Source organism: Salvelinus sp. IW2-2015, linkage group LG36 (assembly GCF_002910315.2).
Source record: "Salvelinus sp. IW2-2015 linkage group LG36, ASM291031v2, whole genome shotgun sequence".
Classification (NCBI taxonomy): Eukaryota; Metazoa; Chordata; class Actinopteri; order Salmoniformes; family Salmonidae; genus Salvelinus; species Salvelinus sp. IW2-2015.
The window spans coordinates 16180315-16204584 of record NC_036875.1 but is presented as its reverse complement, the minus strand read 5'-3'; the positions used below and the strand labels follow the sequence as shown (position 1 = coordinate 16204584).

Sequence of the window (24270 nt, the reverse complement as noted above, 5' to 3'; positions counted from 1 at the left end):
TGGTACCATTCCTCAGATCTGTGCCTCGACACAATCCTGTCTCGGAGCTCTACGGACAATTCCTTCGACCTCATGGCTTGGTTTTTGCTCTGACTTGCACTGTCAACTGTGGGACCTTATATAGACAGGTGTGTGCCTTTCCAAATCAATCAAGTTGTAGAAACATCTCAAGGTTGATCAATGGAAACAGGATGCACCTGAGCTCAATTTCAAGTCTCATAGCAAATGTTCTGAATACTTATGTAAATAAGGTATTTAATTTTTTACTTTATACATTTGTAATAATATCTAAAACCCTGTTTTTGCTCACCTTTTCATAGACAGCTTTTAATAGTTTGTAGCTCAAACCATTCAGACTCCACATTAATTTTTGTATAAAAGACCCTCCCCCCAGGCCTCTGCGGGATCCCTCCTTGTCTCACAAACACCACTCTAGCTCAGCCCCCATTAATCAATGGTGCAACCCAGAAGTATGTAGTTCAAATACACAATGTTTAAAAGGGGTAAGATGAGTCCCAGTGTTAAGAGTAGGACTCATCGGGTTAAGCTATCCCTTTAAATAAGGTGTACCCTTTAGTTAGGATTTTGTCAACAGACTAGAATATATTGAGAGAACGGTGTCACGCCCTGACCTTAGAAATCCTTTTTATGTCTCTATTTTGGTTTGGTCGGGGCGTGAGTTGGGGTGGGCATTCTATGTCTGGTGTTCTATGTTTTCTTTTCTGTGTGTTTGGCCGGGTGTGGTTCTCAATCAGAGGCAGCTGTCTATCGTTGTCTCTGATTGAGAACCATACTTAGGTAGCCTTTTTCCACCTGTGTGTTGTGGGTTGTTGGTTTCTGTTTTGTGTTGCTGCACCTTACAGGACTGTTTCGTTTTTGTTATTTAAGTGTTCAGTTTATTTATTAAATTAACATGAACACTTACCACGCTGCGCTTTGGTCCACTCCTTCTTCCCAGGACGATCGTTACAAACGGGTTCAGAATATTAGGGATCAGTGAATGAAAACCATTTAAATACATGCATTTTCATCTCTGTTTCAGCACCAATTGGTAGATTTTAAAATACTCTGATTTTACAGATGATTTAGGTTCAGGAACGTAGTCATGAATCATAAAAAACAAGTTTGGAGAGCCTTTACGCATAAAAGAAAGGAAACAGTGTTGTGATTATTTCAGAAAAATTACACATTCATTTTTTATTTTTTTCATTAGGCAAACCATTTAAGACCAAATTCTTATTTACAATGACGGCCTACACCGGCCAATTGTGCGCCGCCCTATGGGATTCCCAATCACAGCTGGTTGGGATACAGCCTGGATTCGAACCACGGTGTCTGTAGTGAAGCCTCTAGCACTGAGATGCAGTGCCTTAGACCCCTGCACCACTCGGGAGCCCAAAGCCTAAGCTGTTGTTCAACCCATGGTTATGTTGGAAAATGTGTGTACTTAGAATTACAATAGGGCGAATAGTGTACAATAGTAGACTATACACTCGTCTATTGCCTGCACTAACCATGGAACTGTGTGATGACACAGCCAAATAATGAACCATGCGTCGGGTTCAAACTGTTATGGCTTGGTCTGTGCTCTGCTCCTTAACAATTTAATTAGCCTACTTGTTACTAATGATCCTCATCAATAATAAAATGTATTTCCTCAAGTGGTATTGATGTGAGATCTAAAAGTGTGATGGACAACAAACTGAGGAGTGCTGCTAATGGAAAAAGAATGGTTTCCGCCTTATACAAGCTTGTTCTCCTCTCCTCCCCAAACAGCAACATCTTTACTGAGTTACGTTGGGAACAGGATTTGTCTCACCGCTCTACCGTGGAATGCATTATGGAACAACACAACAGCAATGTCCAATTGTGTAAGGTATAAAATTAATCAAATGAAGATCTTACATAGGGCTTATATTATACCGCACAGGTTGAAAAAAGGGATCAAAGCCTTTCAGATTTGTCTTGGCGAGGCTGTGGTGAGGTTGGTACACTAATGAGTATGTTCTGGAAATGTCCAGCCGTCAAAAGACTTTGGACTGAGGTAGTTGATATGTTGTCTGGAATTTTGAATCTATATATCCTAATATGTCCTGTAGTGTGCTTGCTAGGAAGTAGGGTGGACAATATCCAACCTAGAACCATGCAACACATAATTGCACTGGCCTTCCTATCAGTCAAACGAACAGTACATATGAATCTGGAAGAGTGTAAACCGCAGTGATTCAGCATGGACATTTGACTACTGCCAGGTCACACGGAACGCCTGGCTTGCTGTGGTAGGGCTCGCTGGGTATTCTGTGTTTCCTGGTTGGACCCAGGCTACCTACCCTCGACCTCCCCCATCTATTGTTTATTGTCATGTTTGGATGTTTGTTGTCACTATTTTGTTGTTTTTGTTCTTTGTTAAATGGAAAATAAAGTATAAATAAAAAATAAAATAAAAGGATTGATCCTCAGCAACAACCACACAGTGTTTACAGAGGAAGTAAGGTAAACTAAGCAATGTAATTAAATGGAATGTGTCATGTTCGTCGTATTGAGGAGACCAAGGCGCAGCGTGATATGAATAGATTCTTCTTTTAATAACAGAAGATCACTGAACAAACGTGACACTAAATAGAACGAGTGCTGACATGCAACTCCACATAGACAACTACCCACAAAACCTAAATGGAAAATGGCAACCTAAATAGGATCCCCAATCAGAGACAACGATAAACAGCTGAGTCTGATTGGGAACCAATTCAGGCCACCATAAACCTACATAAACCTACATTACCTAAATCCCCATAGACCCCTAGACAAGACAAAAACACACATACCCACCCTCGTCACACCCTGACCTGACCAAAATCATACAGAAAATATAGAAAACTAAGGTCAGGGCGTGACAGAATGATAATGTAGACTATACCAACTGAAGGGAACAGTAAATTGGCAGTTGAATATGTGTGGTTATTAGGGATACTGATGGTCGATACTCATAGTGGCTAATATTTAACATGATAGAAATAGAAAACTGAGAAAGTAGGGGTATGTTATAATTAAGACATTCGAGAGTGCCCTTGCAAGTTAAAAGGGTGGCAGGTACCCTGGTGATTAAGAGCATTGGACTAGTATTTGAAAGGTTGCTGGTTTGAATCTTTGAACTGGCAAGGTGGAAAAATCTGCTGTTCTGTCCTTGAGCAAGGCAATTAACACCCCAACAACTGCTGTGGAACTGAAATGTGAAACTGAAATGTGGAACACACATTTCAGTTGAATGCATTCAATTGTGCAACTGACTAGGTATCCCCTTTCCCTAAAAGTCTATACAATTTTAATTATGGAGAATGGTGTTATATCAACAACAACAAAAATTGCAAATGCTTATTCCACTTGGAACCGGTAGGTTCGCTAGACTAGGGTTTCCCAAACTCGGTTTTGTTTTTTGCCCTAGCACTACACAGGTGATTCAAATAACCAACTCATCATCAAGCTTTGATGATTTGAATCATCTGAATCAAACTGAGTTTTGATGATTTGAATCAACTGAATCAGACTGAGTTCTGAAAACCCTGCGCTAGACTTTATTCAAAGGTTTCCTCACGCGTAAAATTTGTGGAATTATAAAAAAAATGTAATCAAGGTCAGAATACGGCGCAATTGTAGACTCACCTTAAGTTATTTGATCTCCACCTCGAAAGAATAGTGAGTGAATAGCATGCTATTCTCATGCTTAATATAAGTTCAAGGTCAGAATACACAGAGGGAAAAGTGCGTAAAAAGGGATTTACGTTCCATTTACACTTGCTTAATTCGGGTCTAGAATCGTCCCCCAAGTCTTTACATTGGATTTTAATAGTTTGTATACAGTTAAGTTTATGGCATCTGATTAAATTTGCATCGACTGTATGGATTTATTCAGCCAGCCAGTATTAATTTGTACAGTTTATATTATGGGTAACCAGTAATTTAGTCTTTACAAACCCTGTAATATTTCTAGGCCTTAAAGCAGCAATCTTCAAATGCTACATCCTTTGTTGGACTTAATGATATATAACCATTGATTCTTGAAAAATATAAGCAGAGTTCAACTGTCATATCCCATCAGAATCCAAAATATAAGCTTGTTTTTTTCCAATGTTTGTCAACAACGTAAATGTAAACATATACTGTAAAGCCTCAAAACATGGTTAAAACTATTTGATATCATGGATGGTCAGTCCTTGCATCCGTACTGTAGCTCTGTCTATACATTTCTCCACCCCCATCGCTCAGCTTTTTATCAAAACATTGGTGGGGATAACTTTTTCTTATTGTTTCAACTGTGGATTTCCCCTTTGAATATAGATTATATTCATCAACATTGGGTATATGTATGTTATGTGATGGGGTATTGTGCTTTGAGTAATTTCCATGACCAGGGCAAGTGTGATCAGTCATCAGTCAAAAGTGATATCCCCATTGCAGTATACAAAAGCAAGACCACAATCATGCAGCTGCTATCATGGCCAGTGTCTGTAGATACAGCATGTCCTCATCATGTCTCATCATATCTGATCACCACACCCTTAGGCCCCATACACACTGCTCTTGGTAACAACATGGAAGTATTTTCATTGGTTCTAGCCGGCTTAATCTGGGGGCGTGTCGGCACAAGGAGTGAACTATTTGTATGGGCTCATTTGAATAGCTAGGATTACTCTGAGAACCTAAGTTGTTGTGGTCAGGTTTTTCAAACCTCCGCTAACACACATACAGTACACTCCCTATATATCCCTCTTGTATGGCTGTACTGTATTTTTGGTATATGACTATATGTTAGTGCCTTGGAATAGCCTAAAAATAGTTTTGAGATAAACCATTTTTAGAAGTAGGTTTTGAGGTCTTGAGGCCACACTGCACATCACAAAAACACATCACTACTAAGTCTTTAAATGAATACATAACTTTATTTAAATAAATGCTTTATCATAACAAAAAAGACAAAGGTTAAAAGAGTACATAAATTACAAGTTGAATAAATATTACACAGTGATATTCACTTTAATAATTTGAGATTTTTTGTCTTTTTTATATTTGTTTCATGAAGAGTTCCAAATGCTGACCATTATCTTGTAACTATCCTCCGGCACCAATGGGTCTTTTTTCACAAGCCAGTTAACACCACATGTTATTAAGATAACCAATTGATTTTGTCTCATTTCATCCATAAAAACGTTATGCATTCAGAAAAAAAAGCTGTAGTTACTATTGTAGTATGAACTGTATGAGTCTATAACCAGGTTGGAGACTAGGAATCTGAAGAAGACACTTTAAAATTCAACCTCTSCAACACCTCAATCTAACGCCATACCACAAAGAAAATGTATCGAGAATTTGCACAATTCGCAGCTTGGTTGAATTGTGTCAATTTGTTGATTAGACCTCAAATGATTCAATGCCCTTATCCACATTTTCTTTGACCCAAGATAGCCTTGGCAAATCTTAATTTTGAAAATGCCCAGTTAGACTGCATCATTATGGCTGGCCAAGTACTTCAATAGGCTTCTGATGGATTGCTCTTAAAATGGAAGGTGAACATTGAAGCTGGAGAGGGAGTCAACATCTAAACATCAGCCGCTAGCTGTGTTCCTGTTCCTCAGATTCCCAGGTCTCCTTGTGTCTGTTCCTAACTGTATCTACTGTCATGCGATTTGTGACCCCTCCGTGAAGGGGTGGTGTGTGGCTAGGCCCTGAACACGACCCCTGTCCATGGTGCTCTGTCTCTTGCTTTCGCTCTCTCACTCTGTCATTCTTTCTCTCTCACTCTCTGTGTGCTAGAGTCCATGAGAACAGTTAGATCAAAGTGGGACAGTTGTGTGGTTGCTAATGTATGGTACTGTGTGTTATTATCCCCTTTTCCTTATTGGACGTTGGTGATGGAGGTCCCAGGCATGGGCCACATAGGCCCCTGTCAACGATTACCCAGAAGGCCTTGCAGAGGCCTGATTCTGAATCACAGTAAATGTTTAGCTTGTTTTGTTTCTATACACAAGCAACACTATTACAGGACATTGTCTGTCGGTATTAATATTGTAGTTGTTTTAACTTCTATACAGTAAGTGCAAGCTGCTTTCTTTCAAAGTGGACTGGGGTGGAGGTGGGGAAGGGTGCCAAGCTGCATCGGGTATAGGAGGACATAGTGATTTGAGATTTTCCACAGGGGCTGAGTAGTTCACCTCCATGTAAGAAGGCATTTTGGATGTGAAGGCTAGCAGGGTATAGTGACTTTTTTCCCACTAATTCTGTGTCATAGTAAATGAGGGTATAAAGCTATAGGCCTGAACGTATTGACCCCATTGTTAGTTTTACAGCATCTCGTTGCCATTATGAGCCATGATAAACAAGAGTATCCTATCCATCACATCTGTATGTCCAAACGGATAATATTACGTAATGGTTGGTTCACAGACTCAACTGAGGCTGGAGTAAAAGCTCTTTAATTTGTTGTCTGCTGATGGCCTTTCCCCCTGCCTCCCACTCCCTGGCTAGAGTAACTATGACCACTTACGCTGTGGAATAGGATCTGATGGCTAGTAATGCCTTGTACATCTCTTCTCTGACTACTGGGAGAGAGAAGCAGCAGCAGTTTGCTAGTGCTAACTCGGAATTGTAATATCACTTGGCTTATATTTTCTGGCAATCGAATACATTGGCAGTCAACTTTGAAAGCAATGTTCTAGCTTATCAGTGCGTTTGAAAATAAGAGACAGAAGGGGTATTCTGGTCTGCCTTGCCCACAGAGAGGGATTAGCAACGGATTCATAATGTGATTGTGACACGATTACAAGGGCTATGTCACATCCTATAGAGTTACCCTTTGTCTGTACTACACCAAGAACTACTACTCTGGGGCCTCTCAGCATGAGCAGGGTTTCTGTAACTTAGACAGCTACCACGTTGCATTTGCATCACTATTCAAATGTGGATTTGCATGTAGGAAGGCACTGCGACTTGCACACAGACGGACATAAACTACTCTTTCAACTGACCCTGTAGGTAGTGTTCAACGATGCCCCCCTTCAGTGGAAGAAAAACTGCTCACCATTTCCAATGCAAGTAATGTTGTGTTGTGTTGAAAAACAAGTTGTCGAGAAGGAGGGAACAATTTTAGGGTGCGACATGCAAGCAAAGAGGGAAGGATATAGATGGGGTATAGCTTTTTTTTGACTGTCTCATATTCAAATAAGGATAATGTCATGGAACTATTCAAATTGTTTACAGGCTAAAATACACACGTCCTTTTCCAAGCACCAGTACATTGTAGTTGTTTGTTTAAAAAAAGAACATTCATTAATCTATAGGTAAAAGTAATACACCAAGGTTACACCGTAGCAGTGTTAGGGGACCACTTGGTTAAGGAACATGGCTCAAAAGTGGGCGGTTGTTACTTCACTGAAGGCAAAGAAAACAGTACAAACAAAACCATACAAGACTACACCCTCGAGCAACTGAGACACAAAGAGTAAACACCTAGCCTCACTGGTGAATGCAAGTCTACAAAATGCTTTTTCCCCCTCGTTCTCCCAATTTTTGTCCAGACTTTAGCAATAAAATGCATTACTGCTGTTAGTTATTGGGGGACTGCATGATTGTTCAGCCACATTCAATATTCTTTAAGTCCAGGTAGTTGGACCAATGGAGTCTTGCTGAGCACAGCTCTGATCAGATGAGAGAATGGGCACTTTGTGGCAGTATTCCCTTCACCAGTAGGGGCAGTGTTCTCCATTAAGTTCTGTGTTACCCTGCATGGCAGTGTCTGTTAACAATAGGCACAGTTGGCATATCAGGCTAGCTACAGAGTCAAAGAGTCACTTACATAGGTTCGTCTGTAATGAGCTGCTTATTATGTCAAACACTCTCCATTTTCCCAGATACATAGGTTTCATAGGCTAGTGGGAGAAATCCATCCTCAAGACTACTTCAAGCACCAGCAATAATGCTTGTTATGTTGTTGTTGTGACAAGACGAAAAGAGAAAGAAAAATGACATTCTTGTGTTAAAGGCTCACTCCCTCTCTCTCTCACACACACACTCAAACACACATACATGCACGCCCACACAAACTTAGTGAAGTTACACATATCCAAGCAGGTTCCCCTATTCATAAGTGCTGTGACAGAACCAAATACCCAAATAGAGTCAACTGTCTCAGAAAGACCCTATCACATGCTTCTTTTTCTTTTTTGGAAAGCAACCAACCAAAAAAACAAATACCTCTGCCAATAGAAGGTCCAGCTATCTCCTCTGACACCTCAATAGCAATAGATGTGAAAGATCAAAACAGTCCTGTTTATAATCAGCATGCCTTATTTTCGTTTTTTCATCGCTTTTATGTTAGCTTTACATGATACAAAGTTTGGTGCTTACACCCCAGCTTCTATAAAAATATATCAACACAAGTATATATTTTCATGAATCATTAGTGTGGTTCCCAACTCTTAGTGGGGGAGGGGCCCGAGGGTCAAACAAGGGCTTAAAACCTCCTGGGTTCCGTCTACTAAGAGATGAGCACACAGTCACACAAAAAAAAAGAGATTTCAGGTGTCCTTTTTTCAAGCCTGTCCTTTCGTTCATTTGATGTTTAAATTTTTTTTGTATTGAAAATCTCAAAAAGTGACTGGAGGGCGGAGCAGACAGGCAGGAGGGAAAGGAGGAGGCAGGGCCCTGGGTCAGGTGATCGGGACGGGGTTGGAGCAGCCTATTCACTCATTGTTGATGCTGCTGCTCTCTAGATCCTTGCATTGGATGTCTCCCCCGCTGTAGTCTGTACCGGGCAGCTGCACGCCGTACTTGTCCACGCACCAGCAGATGCCCCGCTTCCTGCCGCGAGAGGGTTTGCACTGTGGGAGCGATCAATGTGCAGCAACACAAGGGAGGGAAAGAGAGAATTAGCGAGAGAAAGACATTGTAAGAAAAAATATTATTTTGGAGACAATGTGGATCTGAAGAGGCACATCAGTATACAACTGGTCTCTGTTAAACCATGAATAAGGATGATGACGGAGGGATAGTTCTCACCTGTTTGCGTTTGAAGAAGCCCTTCCTGTCACAGTTGGGGAGGTACAGGGACAGGGCCATGACACGGGATGTGTCCTTCATTCCCTGGATGATCCCATCCAGCTTCCTCCTGCAAGGACCCTGTGGAGGAACGATACAACTAACATTAGTTCCCAGTGCTAGCGCCATGGGTGGAACAAAATCCTGCACAGTCAGTTCTCTCTCCTAGGACCAGAGTTGAAGATGCACACTAGCAAGCATCAGCATTAGCACAATATAAGCCTTAGACCCCATCTTTCCTACTCTCCACTCTTGTACTTACAAACTCTGGCTCGTGCTTGTCAATGGGGAGTGGAGAGTAGTCCATGGGCCCAATGGAGCGCAGTTTGGCCTGCGCCCGCTTGCGGTCCTTGTCCTTGCGCATGGCCTGGATCTTCTTGCTGTTGATGACGTCCTGCTTGGGGAGGAGCGGCACTTTCGCAAGCTGCAATTGGTCCTCCATTATTTCGGTTGTCAGGGTGTCCTCGTGTTCCCGAGACTCATGATCTACACATGGAAAAAATATTTGTATCAATGTGTGTGTCATCAACATGAACTAAAACAGTGCATACTTGTCACATTACCCCCACCTAAAATGTTCAAACAGTTTTTCCTGCACAAACAAAAATATGGACTCCCAGATGCTTTTCCCAGAGTTTGGGCTACCAAATGTTTATTTTTCATTGTTTAAAAAGGAGGGGTCAGGATCAAGGATCAACAGCTGATAAACTACTGTGCCTCCTCCACCACCTCATCAACTAATGGAGGTCAAAGGAAAGAAAGTAAACATGTCTGAACGCTGACCAAAAATGACAAAAGCTTATCTCAGTCACTTCTGTATCATGCTGGCTACATGCTTGGCCTCTAAGACATCTCTACAACAAGGTGTGTGGCATTTTGGGTGACACAATGGCTTATTTGGTTGATCATAAGCCATTTTGGCAATAAAATACTTCTCTGGCAATTCTTGCAGACTTTCACATCTCTCACAGATCAGATGTTGATGTCATGGTAACTGAGGATCCATGGCAACTGAAGCCTATGGCAGAGGTGGACACATCGTAGGCTGAATGTAAAGTATAACTTCATATCAAGAAACATAACATAATAATGTAAAATAGCCTGAAGCCAGGCAGAAAGACCAGTGCTCTCCCCCTACCCTACCCCATCCCACTCCCCAGGGGGCACTACAGTCCTAGAGGTACATTTGAAGTTCCCACCAGGCTAGAGATTTGGGGTCCTGATCCCTTATCCCCTCTCCTCCAGTCCTTCCTCTGGGCTCAGCCCCCATAAGCCAAGAGCCCTAGCCTGCATGAGGTTCTCTGAGGCCAAAGAGATGAGCGCTCCTCTCCCATCTTTGCTTAGTCTATCGTAAGCACACAAGGCACTGTTATGGGACTTTGCCAGGCCCCAACTGGTGGGCGGCCGCAGTGCCAGTGGATGACCGGGGATATATTTATCCAGCAAAGAAACCCACAGGTCATTGCAGCGGTGGCAATGAGGAGGGCTGGCCCAACCGGAGTAGTGGTTGAATGTGCAAAGTATTGTTGGGGAGAGACAACCGCAAGATATCGACAGACAGCTGAAGAGGGGGACCATAAAAAATTATTTAAACATAACCACGTTTTAATGTTATCTTAATTAAGTATAGGCTAGTGGTCTGGACTTAGTGCATGGCCACCTTGGGGAATAAAAAGAGAGGTATGTGACCACTGAGCGGTATATTCCAGAGAATTGATGTCTGAAGAGTCTGGACACAGCAGGGGTGTCTGGGAGGAGGTTAGTTGGGGGATGAAGGGAGGAGGGTGATTACCGGAATTGGGACCCTGGCTTCTGAACTGCCGTCCTCGCTTTGAAAGTAATCTCACAACTCATGACTTGGCAGGCGTCTCTGTGTTTGGATACGTCCTCGACTCTCCCTGCTCAGACCGCCAGGGCTATAAAATGCTATAAATAAGTATGTCAAATGAGCTTTCCTACGTGCTCGATGCCTGGATGCTGGGGGAAGAATCCTTCATTTGATCAGTATTCAAAGTACCACTGATGACAATGCTGCATATGTGTTTCAAGCCTTCATGAATGATTCTGTGATTTTGCAAACCATTTTCAGGGTTCCAACAAACCGGAGAACGTATCCCCCTTCCATTTTACAAATGCAACACACACTACATCATTGACCTACTTTACATGTGAGATCCAAAACATTTGAGTATCTTCCAGAAAGACTGCTCTGTCTCATGGTCCATGACATGTATTCACATTCAGCCTAATATGATTTGGGTGGAAAAATATTAGATTGAGAAATGTCAGCACATTGTCAGCACACTGACATCATTGCACTCCAATTACATTAGCAGTAGGATTTGTGAACAAGCTCATTAGCTCAAGTGAGGGATGAGAGTTTGTGTTACTTATGTGTATAAGCTTGTGAGGAAATATTGGACGTTATATATTGGATGTTCTATTGAAATATGGGATGGTAGAAGTTTGCTTCATATTTGATGGCGAAAATGAACATCCATCAACCGTTTAAATGTATATTATTATTATAACAAAATGTAGTGTTTATTTTAGTACATCATACTCCTTGCCCAGAGTAAATAAAGTGATGTTGTGCTTCCAATTCACAAGCTGTGCCTGCAATTCAAAGACATGGAGACAGAATGTACCCATCTTTTGCCAACAATACCCAGAGTGTAGCCTGTTTGCAGACAATGGAGTCTCTCTCTCTCTCTCTCCCGCTCTCTTTTTCTCTCTCGCCCTCTCTKTTTCTAAACCACCAAATTTGTATTTTCTGAAGTGGGCTCTTCACTGCAGCGGCAAAAACTCAGTTTTTCCATGCTTAGGGTCCCCAGCTTGTAAAGGAGGCTTAGTAGGCCTGTGTTTAAGTACTGAAACACTGCCAGGACGCTGGCCTCCAGCCAAGACAGCACGGTCACATGCAGCCCCCTCCATTAAGCCCRGGCTGACAAGGTATTGGTATCTCTCCCCTTGTTCTCACTAAAGTTTTCATTAAGACAAGAGGAACGGAACAGGCAAAGGAGGTGCAACCGATACACCTCTGTTTAAAAATGTACATGTGTGCGGGGCAATTATGCTTCATCAAAATCCCAACCCACTGGGCACACACTGGTTGAATCAACATTGTTTCCACATCATTTCAATTAAATTACATTGAAACAATGTGGAATAGATGTTGAATTGACATTGAATTGACGTCTGTGCCCAGTGGGACGTTTCTCTCAGCCAGGAAGCCTAAGCGTGAACGATAAGCCACTCTTCTTTCAGTTCTTTTTCTCTCTCTCAGCTGGTCTTTATGAGTTCACAGTCATGCAACTTGGGGTGGAAAATGCACCAGAACAATGAGTTGCTCAAATTCTCATTGGCTCACACACCTTACACCACTGAGTGTACCCTAGTCCATGAACTAGCACAGAACACCCTCTGAAATTACACCTTTACAAGATCCTAGGTGTTGAGTAAAGGTGCTGCTAATCCAGGGGTCAGGGGGGTATGCGATAGCATAGTGATAACGGAGCAGGATGTCCTCTGTCATCTTTTAGCCATGATACTGGCCAACCATGGGTCCCTCAGTCTGATTCTGATGCTTAATATTTCAAGGCTTCTGGACATAGTCCATGGCCTGATATCCCTGCTGTTGTAGCATGGAGAAGGAGACATGGAAAAACATTGGACCATCATTGTAAATAAGAATTTGTTCTTAATTGACCTGCCTGGTAAATAAAATACAAATAAAATAAATGGAACATTGCACTTGAGTAATTATATTACAGGTAGGAATACATGATCCAGACCAAGAGCCTGTAGAGATCTAAACAAAATGTACAGTCATTGGAGCACATTGAATTCCACATCGAATGGCCTTACAAAATGCTTGCTCATTGGGGCACAACTGGAACACTGAATTTCCCTCCAACACAGCTGCAGTGTAAGAAGAACATGTTGATTTGTTATCAGTAGTCCTGTAACAACCTCAACTAAAATGTATGTGGAGATAGTGCCACTATACAGTGCATTCGGAAAGTTCAGACCCCTTCCCATTTTCCACATTTTGTTACGTTACAGCCTTATCCTAAAATGGATAAAATAAATGTTTATCCTCATTAATCTACATACAATACCCCATAATGACAAAGTGAAAACAGGTTTTTAGAAATGTTTCCATATAAAAACCATATTTACATAAGTATTCAGACCCTTTGCTATGAGACTCGATATTGAGCTCAGGTGCATCCTGTTTCCATTGACCATCCTTGAGATGTTTCTACAACTTAACTGGAGTCCACCTGTGATAAATTAAATTGATTGGACATGATTTGGAAAGGCACACGCCTGTCTATATAAGGTCCCACAGTTGACAGTGCATGTCAGAGCAAAAACCAAGCCATGAGGTCGAAGGAATTGTCCGTAGAGCTCCGAGACAGGACTGTGTCGGGGTACAGTAACAAAACATTTCTGCAGCATTGAAGGTCCCCAAGAACACAGTGGCCTCCATCATTCTTAAATGGARGAAGAACCACCAAGATAATAACCTGCCCAGGGACTGCRGTTGAAAATTAGCCGGCTGGCTAAAACCGGCACTTTTACTGRAACGTTGATTAATGTGCACTGTCCCTGTAAAAATAAAAATAAACTCAAACTCAAGACTCTTCCTAGAGCTGGCCACCTGGCCAAACTTAGCAATCGGGGGAGAAAAGCCTTGATCAGGTAGGTGACCAAGAACCCAAAGTTCACTCTGACAGAGCTCCAGAGTTCCTCTGTGGAGATGTGAGAACCTTCCAGAAGGACAACCATCTCTGCAGCACTCCACCAATCAGGACATTATGGTAGAGTTGCCAGATGCAACCTCTCCTCAGTAAAAGGCACACGACAGTCCGCTTGGAGTTTGCCAAAAGGCACCTAAAGGACTCTTAGACCGTGAGAGACAAGATTCTCTGGTCTGATGAAACCAAGATAGAACTCTTTGGCCTGAATGCCAAGYATCACGTCTGGAGGAAACCTGGCACTATCCCTACAGTGAAGCATGGTGGTGGCAGCATCATGCTGTGGGTATGTTTTTCAGCGGCAGGGACTGGGAGACTATTCATTATCGAGGGAAAGATGAACGGGGCAAAGTACAGAGAGATCCTTKATGAAAACCTGCCCCAGAGCACTCAGACTGGGGTGAAAGTTACCTTCCAACAGGACAACGACCCTAAACACACAGCCAAGACAACAYAGGAGTGGCTTCGGGACAAGTCTCTGAAAGTCCTGGAGTAGCCCAGCCAGAGCCCGGACTTGAACCCGATCAAACATCTCTGAAGAGACCTGAAAATAGCTGTGCAGTGACGCTCCCCATCCAACATGACAGAGCTTGAGAGGATCTGCAGAGAAGAATGGGAGAAACTCCCCAAATACAGGTGTGTCGAACTTGTAGCGTCTTACCCAAGAAGACTCGAGGCTGTAATAGCTGCCAAAGCTGCTTCAACCAAGTACTGAGTAAAGGGTCTGAAAACGTATTTTATATTTTTTATAAATTTGCAAACATTTCTAAAAACCTGTTTTTGCTTTGTCATTWTCGGGTATTGTGTGAAGATTGATTTTAATCCATTTTTGAATAAGGCTGTAACGTAACAAAATGCGGAAAAGTCAAGGGGTCTGAATACTTTCCGAATGCACTGTAAGTGCTGGTAGATAGTCAAATCATATTCATGTAAAACTTATCCAGAATTACATTATTTCCATACAATTTATTGACATTTTTAGATGGCTACTACCAGTCAAAGCAGATTTTGATTCCACCATTAATAGGAGATCTCTTCATTACATCTTCAAAACAAAGGATTCAGAGGGGAAATTTAGCAGGGTCTTCAGYGCTTTTCTTTCTGCTTGAAATAAAAATGCTGGACCTCATTATAAAAAGTGTAATCATATTCAGGTGGTATCATTATTAACACACCCTTTTGTACTGCTAAACGACAGCTTTGGTTGGACAAGGAGACCATGCTACTGCTTTGTGCAGTATGCATTGTTGGTTCCTGTTTTGAACCTTGTATCTGGGCCGTACAATTGCAGTCTCCTCTGGCACTGAATTCAAACTCAATCAGCAACTTACAGGAAATAACTTTTTCTAAGGTACAATGTGCAACAAATATGTATAGTGCAAAAAAAATAAAATAAAAGAGTTAAAAATAGCAGCAAATAGCTGCAGGAACAATTCAGGGATTGAAAATTAAAGGAACTCTTGTTCCGTAGGGATGAGAGTCCCTTCCAAGTAGGGCATAGGTATACTGACCCCACTCCCCCTCTCGCAACTGCTGCACCAAAGACATTTCTCCTTTGAGGTAAAATAAATGTTCGACAGCAGTTGAAATCACACTATCGCGATGCTACATGCCGCTGCTCTCCTGTGCAAGCCTAATTTTGGTCTAAGGTCTCATTACACATCTGAGTTTTGTTTTTTTGACAAGCCACATGGACAGACGCTGCCTTTTTCTGGGTCAACCTTCACCACTACACAATTGCTGGGTGTGACATAATCCCCGGGGGCAGAGGCTGCTATTTTGGCTCGCCATGAACGTTCTCTGTCCACTGTCCAAAGCTCAACTTCAGACAATGAGGCCAGAGAGGAAGATGAAAATGACAAAATCCACATTTTGGAGCTGAAACTGGCACCAAAGTTGCAGACAAAAGATAAGGACCTCTATTGTTCCCGTTCTGCAAAGAAACTTGAGGCAGGCCTTTTTGTTGAGCTCATTACAGTGACATTCAACAAGTTAGGTTCTTCTGTGGGAAGTGATTAGTTGATTTGGAGCCCAATAACATCCTTATGCTGTCCTGGGTCGTGTCCATTAGGGAGAAATGTATTGAAACAGAGTGAAAAGAAAAGTACTAAACAATAATTTTCGTTGTTTGTTGCAAAACCTTTGGTGTTCTCTACTGAGCACGACCCTGGAGTTGGAGCGGTAAATGGTGGCAGCGTTGGGGTTAACAGGGCCTACACAGTTTAGGTCAGATCACGCCGGTTTTAAAGCCAGCATGTGGATGTCACTACCTTTGGAGTCACATGTTTCTGATAGAGGAGACTACTCTGTGAGCTGATTCTCTCCACAGCTGTTACCCACTATCCTTCCAGGTGTAAATGACAAATGCTAGACTGATTGCTATAAAACTTTATTGGAAGAAACCATTCAAGCATGCCAACTCCAAAGTAGGTTCTCTAGCTTTAATACTGTGCATGGGAACAATGCCATAGCTTGACCGTAGAGTATGTTTGCGTGTTCTTTTGGAGACCTTACATTAGCAATTGGTTTCCCGCGATTAACACTTGCAATGGCACAGCATTCTATAAAACCAGAACCTACACCAAAGAAGAATACATATTGTACGCCGAAGACGGCATGTCATTGATAAACTGTTTCACATCTGATGAGGTTGGTTATATTTAGCAATCAACAACATCCAGATCTGTGAGGAGGGGGTTCATGGTGAGTGAGTTGTAAAATCCCTGTCAGCAATGGTCTTCTCACTATGACCTAGCAATGTAACAATCAAACAGATGGGGCCATCTCTGAGTTAACTGAACTGTCCATAACGGATAGAGCCATTTGTGTGCAATGTCTACAGTACAGTAAGTGTTCAAGTAGACCATTTATAGTAGATAGGCAAACCAAGATGCCTAACATAAATGTGTATTGTCAGTGGACTCCGTTGAAGGAGACTGGCTTGTCTGATGTAAAATAAAATAAATAAAAATGAAAGGATGTTTTCTCGATTAGGGAATATAACAATGCAGTAGGGATGTGCAACGTCAACTAGCCCATACTGGCATTCTGCTGGTCCGTCTGATCAGTTCAGACGAGGAGAATTGGTGTGGAAATACTTGAAGTTGACCCTGCTACCGTAAAATATTTTCTTTACATGGCTGGGGCTGTATTTTATCTGTAAAAGACCAGGGATAAAGAAAACAGAATCGTCCCCCTAGTTCTAGCCTTTAAACAACAGAGTCACAAATCACTTGACACATGGATTAAGTTGTCAAGCTAAGGGAGTAAACTTTATTTATAATAAAGGTTACATGGAGAAAATCGGACCTCTCTGAAATGAAAATGGATTACCCTCCCTTGAGCAGAATATATTTGACCTAAACCCTCCCTTAACGCTTGAACAAAAAAAAAACAGGTAACCCTCCCCTATACCCAAAATAATAATTAAAATAGCAGAGAACATGTCTACCGTTTACCCTGGACAAGAGTAGGGGTGGAAAGATCTCCTTTATAACAAAGCAATGCATGAATCTATGATCTTATTTGCAGGTCCGAGAAAAAAATAGCATTTTATCAAAATGTCATGCAATTCTACGTCATTTTACATATCAGCAGAATACCAGACAAATTACAAAAATTACAGGCTAAGAATATACAGAGAGATGGCCTATGTGTTCATCTGATCATATTAGTCCAATGCCATCAGTGTAGTGTGTCTTGTTTGCAACGAAACTGTCCCTGTTTGCAAATAATTAAATCTGAGACATCATTAGGAATCTGAGCATGGTATTTTCAAAGGTTAGGCCTACCTTTCCACCCCAGACAGAGTAGGCCTACCATCTGCTGGCTACTCTTCTTCCGTGGCTTAACCCAACGAAATAACAAGTGTTTCCCTAAATGCTGTCTGGGTTTAAACATCTTCTATTGTACAGAAAGTGAAAAGCTTAATCAATTGATAGTGACAGAATTAGATGACTTCCTAAGCAAACTCTATTTACTGTCTCCTCGGCCATAAAAGGTTGTAGCTAACCCTCTGAATGTCAAAGCAACAAAACAATGAGAGTCATCTCTTTCCCACAGATTTTACAGCTTGTTTCTAGCATAAAGGATCACGGACCAAAGCGCTGTTATAGATCACGTTATATAATCGAATCTGTCTCATTTTCTTCTGAATCTTAAGCTAACAAGGGGTAGGCCTTTGCTTTTTGCCATTTTCTTTAATTAAAGGTAGGACTATGGCATACACTCTCATACCCCCTTAATTCAAGTCTTGGTTTTAACTTAACAGCCCTTCACTGACACGAACGTAGGCTAAAGAGTGCATGGTGGTCAGAGGAATTGACCAACAAATCTATGGATATACCAGCCTATAGCAACATTTTCTAAAATAGGAAGAAATAGGCTCCAACACAAAGCCCTCTTGTTGTTAGTAAAGTCTAATTAAAATGAAGACCGTTTAACTGAATTATGTCTACTTTCAGTACCATGAGCTGTCCATTTCCGATTGATTGTGTCACAGCTGATGTTTCGAGTTTCAGCACCACAATGTAAATTACTCGAATCTGGCTTATTGTGAGGTCAATAACTCTGATAAATACATCATGGCAACAAACATGTTGTTAATAAAATCTATTATAGTAGTAGCAAGCTATCAAAGTTGCACTCCGGTCCTCCTCATCTTCGTGCTCTCCTTCTAAAACTGAACCGAACATAGGCTATAGGCTAGTCTGAGTACAAGATAGTGAATTTTTTAGACTAGGCCTAATCAAAAAAAGTATAATCTGAGGAAGCTTTTGACTCTCCTCCTGAACTGCCACATATGCCTACACAGCACAGTTAGGTAGCACACAAAAACGTATTTGATCAGCTAGAGCAGAGCAGGCTGGGGCTCAGGGTTGGACTATCCACTGCAGTGTGTCATGCACCCTAGTTTAATTTACACCATCCCGCTATCTTCGAAATATAACTTTGCTATGTGCTTCTCCGAGCATGCACTTCGTAGCTTATAGCCTATAGGCTATGGATCAATTGATTGAGACTAGAGGTCGACTGATTATGATTTTTCAACGCCGATACCGATACCGATTATTGGAGGACAAAAAAAGCCGATACCGATTAATTGGCCAATAATTATTATTATTATTATTTATATATATCATACACACACACACATTTTTGTAATAATGACAATTGCAACAATACTGAATGAACAATGAACACTTTTATTTTAACATAATATAATACATAAATAAAATCAATTTAGTCTCAAATAACATGAGAACATATGTTAAAACGAACCACCAGCTTTCATGGGTCTTCAATATTCCCAGTTAAGAAGTTTTGGGTTGTAGTGCAGAAAGCAGAGCTTGTCTGCATGGTCCCCTGTCAGTCTGCTCCTCCGCGAAACACAGACCTTATTTGAAGTAGATCAAGACATTCTCTATGGAAGACATGAACGGTAAAATAATGAAGGAACCCCTTTCAAGTTCAGCCGCAAGTTATTACAGGAATTATAACGCGTCGACTATTTCTCTCTAAACCATATACCTTTGACTAATCCGGAAACTATCACCTCGAAAACAAAACGTTTATTCCGTTCCGTAATTTATCTAACGGGTGGCATCCATGAGTCTAAATATTCCTGTTACATTGCACAACCTTCAATGTTATTTCATAATTACGTAAAATTCTGGCAAATTAGTTCGCAAAGAGCCAGGCGGCCCAAACTGTTGCATATACCCTGACTCTGCGAGCAATGAACGCAAGAGAAATGACACAATTTCACCTGGTTAATATTGCCTGCTAACCTGGATTTCTTTTAGCTAAATATGCACGTTTAAAAATATATACTTGTGTATTGATTTTAAGAAAGGCATTGATGTTTATGGTTAAGTACACATTGGAGCAATGACAGTCATTGATTGATTGTTTTTTATAAGATAAGTTTAATGCTAGCCAGCAAATTACCTTAGCTTACTGCATTCGCGTAACAGGCAGGCTCCTCGTGGAGTGCAATGTAATCAGGTGTTAGACCATTGGACTAGTTAACTGTAAGGTTGCAAGATTGGATCCCCCGAGCTGACAAGGTAAAAAATCTGTCGTTCTGCCTCATCATTGAAAATAAGAATGTGTTCTTAACTGACTTGCCTAGTTAAAAAAAGATTAAATAAAGGTGTAAAAAAAAATAAAAAAATGTCAAATCGGCGCCCCCAAAAATACCGATTTCTGATTGTTATGAAAACTTGAACTCGGCCCGATTAATCGGCCATTACGATTAATCGGTCGACCTCTAATTGAGACTACACTAAATATCCTATAGGCACACTTGATATTGCGCGCCCAGCGGAGAATCAGAGATGAGGTCCGGCATTCGGACACACAACAATATATAGCCTAATAAACAACTAATTCTAAAACACTGAGAAATATTTACATTTCATCCAGTACAAATTACATGACCCACCCTTGGACTAGATTGAAAAAATGCTAAAACCTCCCCTTGACAGAAATGTTAAAACCATGACCCTCCCCCATTTTCCTCCAGGTAACCGTTCTGTAAATTTCGATCCATCCCTAACACCACAGTTGGGGTGCAAGCATTTGTTTTGTGCCATAGTCATTGTAAATTGTCTTAATAAGGACAGGTGAACAACAACTGGCTTCTTCGCATTGGCTTGTGGTTGCACTAAAACGTGTAAATGTACCACCAAGCCAACAAAAAAATCTTGGAGCACAAACACAAACCCCAAACTCAACATTTTCTGTTCTTTTGGGCTTTGGCGGAAGCTGCATTTGTGTTGATGCTGTGCTTATAAAGCACCACGTGCTTGTTCATGTGCAAGTCAAGCTTTCTAGATTTATACGCTCTCTTTAATCATCTTCTTGTTTCTTGGCAAAGAGCAATCTGTTCAAACATAAGGCTCTTTCACAAGCTCAGAGAGCAAGGGGCCTTCTGCCATGGAGTCATATCTGTTGGCAGGCGTTCCAGGATCCTATTCTTCTGGGCTAACACAGTGCACTGAGAGGCCAGCAACACAAACCAGCCTCCTATGCCCAGCCATCAGAGCTAAGCACCATTTCCTTGGAACACAACTCAACAGTCAACAAAAGAGGGTGACACCAGACTTATGCAGAGATGAGAAAGAGACAACAGAGTCGTGTGTAGTTTGGCAACATTGTATTACAGTGTTATACCCATGTCATGCCAATACATTTGTGACAGAGAAATACATAGATAATTCAATGTCATTCTCTCTCTTCAAGAAACATATCCTGATCTGGCAGTCCCACTTTTAACAAACTACAACTTATGAAGACCTTACATATGCTATATATAGCCTTTATAATATGTAGATTGTTTAAAGTGGGTCCACTTTTCTTGCTAGGATGCTGTAGAATTGCATGAATGCAGCCGAGAGATGGAAGCTATTGGGTCCCCTGAGGATCTGTCTTTGGACACTTGACCTGCCCTCTCTCTGTCTGCCTTGCTCAGCTGGTCAGAGCAGGTTGAAACCCTACCCAGCAGGAAACCAAAGGCTTGTGTCTAATTCCAATCGTAGCCCTTGATAGACAGCCCTTCAGAGAAGAGCAGCCGGAGGCATTCTGCTGAATCACTGTGCTGTGCTTGAGCGCCCACACTGCCTAACCAGGGGCAGGAAAACGGACGCACTCCGGTTACCACCCAGTGCCAAAGGAGAAGTCAGTGTTCACACACATACACAAATGCACGCACAAACGCCTGCACACACACACCCACCCACAGGCTTCACACAGAGTGCGTGTTGGAATTCAATCTCCTAGATCAGTGACACTTATAGCTAGACAAAAGTACTTGGGTTTATTTCAGTTATAGCTGCAAGTATTCGTTGGATGTTATGTATAGCCTTGCTGCCATTACTACAGACAATGGTGACCTCTTGAATGGGCTGAATTCCATTCTAATGTTGTTTAATGCATGTCCTCCAAGGGAGTTACATGTAGGGTGTATCCAAAGCCCAAATAGCCTGAGTCTTTCAACCTGGCCAACCGAACAATAAACCATTAGCATTCATCAAATTTACCTTGTCACCAAAACTTGTATGTAGCCTAATATAGTTTGCCAACAACTGAAAATCAAAATCTTGAATCATCTAATAACATGTGTCTATCTCTGACCTCTAAATGTTGATGTTTGGTTAATTTATACCTAACTTCTCTTGCCTGTGCACACACACATTGAAGAATTACAAGTGCGCACAGACTACACACACACACACACACACACACACAAACACATATCATCAGATGTAATATTTGAGCAGTAATCCGACTCAACACCACCCACAGGGACTAAACCTAAATTCAGCTTTCAAAAGATCTGTAGCCTCGAGCAGAGCCCTCTTCAGTCAATTAGGCTACAATAAGAAGAACCGGATATTATATGTTGGAAAATATAGATTTTCTTCATGGGTGGCAATTGTGTTTGTGAGAAATGCAAGTGTCTAACACAGTGAAAAGGGATATAACTAATTTCCAGAGAAAAAAAGAATAGCAGCAATTAGAATTACCACATACAATATGTTCTCACGTGAGAAAGAGAGCAMAAGAATGGATGTCCAGGCAGGCACTGCGACAAGGGAGGGACACAGCCATGTAGACAAGCATGCAGAGGAACGCTTTAAGTCAGTCTACCATACTGTATTCATAACAAACTCCATACAGGGACTGCAAATTAGAGCAGGGATTCCCAAACTCTGTCCTGGCTGTGCTGCTCTCTAACTCAGGGTTTCCCAAAGTTAATAATCCTGCAGCAACAGGACATGTGAATTATTATGTGGATTAAAAGTCATGGACATTTTTGTAGGGGTTGATACATTTTTCGTAAGGGAAAATCAATTCTGAAATTTTAAAGACGAAATTACAAACTTCAGAAGCCGTTTTAAACCTCAAATACACTACAAGCTTTACATTTCCTGCAATGCAGGACAGTCCTCCTGCAACGGGGTGATCAAATTAAGATCCTACATCTGTATGCTATAGCACATGTATTCTGTGCATGTGCTGTTATTGTGGCATGTGATGAATCCGACTGTGTGCAATTTAATAACGACCCAGATTCACAATTAAGCCTGCCGCAATCTCTGACAAATCGGACCGTTTGCTCATAGGAGCTACTCATGCATGCTATGCAGTTATTTCAAATGTGGATTCCAAAACGTCAGTGTGCTAATGGAATTGCTCACAATAGCATTACTTTACAAAACTGAAACATCATTAAAGCTCGTTTGCGAGGTTTTTAGCGAGGGGTCATGGAAGCACAAATGAAAAGTGCTGCTAAAAACGAACCAAAAACGTCTATAATGCAGTTTACCGGGGCCGGTATAGCTGGAACTGAATTTCAACTCTGTATTTTACACAGCCCCCTTGGATCCCCTAAGCACACGCATTCATTGCGCCGTCTTACCTATGGGTGGATGGAGGGGTTTGTATCCTTTCTCGTTTGTGCACACTCCCCTGCCATGGAGAAGCGCGTGAAGTGGCTTCTCTTCTCCATTTCGCGGCAAGCAGCGCAAGCCATGGGTGCATGTTCCGGTGTAAACGCCGCACGCCTGACCTTCCGATAAGGCGCAGGTTAGGCAGCAACCGCAGCCCGGCTCCTTCACGAGTTGACAACCGACGGGGACTGGGGGGCACATAGAGAGCGCCTTCTGGTCGCACGGCTCGCAGGGCACATATGAGCCCAAGCACCCAGATAGCCCCAGGACAAATGTCACCAGTAGACAAAAACTGAGAAACATATTCGTCTCGCAATTGTTAAACCTCAAATGTGAAACGAATTGTCCGACAATGCCCGTGGGTTAAATGATCCGATTTATAAAGCAAAAAAACTGTCCGCATCCAAATGTAGTGTTTTCAGCACTCCAGTTTAAATAAACTGAAAAAAATATTTTTTGTATTTACAAAGAAAAAGTATTCACAGAACAAGTCAAAATCTAATGAAAAGACTACACTTCGGGATGCAATGTTTTTCTTAATTGACAGAATTGATGTCCTCTCTCGGTGCAATGCAATTCTTTGTACAAAACCTGGACCTTCCCCCCTTTGCAACCGATTCCAATACTTTCCCCTCCAGAGAAGTTTCTTGAGCAGACTGATCAACTTCAGGCCAGGCTTGCCTTTTTAAAATCAGCCAAACCCCTAACTATGAATACGCCTAACAGCAGGGAAGGGAGGCGCACTTGTTCCAGGTCTTGGCAAGTGGCCAACCTTTTTACAGCAATAGGATCAGTCTTTCACGCCGAAGGCTGAAGTGATGCCAAGTGCGAGGAGCAACACAAGAAACCAACGCAACCTTAATCAAAACATATATATTTTTAAGCACTTCATCTGGAGGCATAATTAGAATCCACGGTTACTGAATACGTGCTTTTGCTAATCGAGCACACACTTCTTTCTTACC

At 41.7% G+C, this 24270-nt stretch overlaps 1 protein-coding gene across 1 annotated transcript; it reads right to left on the bottom strand.

Moving 5' to 3' along the window:
* Positions 1 to 4917: 4917 nt before the first annotated feature.
* Positions 4918 to 23972, bottom strand: igfbp5b (insulin-like growth factor binding protein 5b). Its single transcript, XM_023981067.2, has 4 exons — positions 23275 to 23972; positions 9350 to 9573; positions 9049 to 9168; positions 4918 to 8870 (listed from the first exon to the last, which is right to left on the bottom strand). The coding sequence occupies exons 1-4, from the start codon at positions 23606 to 23608 to the stop codon at positions 8733 to 8735; spliced, it is 816 nt and encodes a 271-aa protein (XP_023836835.1). The 5' UTR covers positions 23609 to 23972; the 3' UTR covers positions 4918 to 8732.
* Positions 23973 to 24270: the final 298 nt, after the last annotated feature.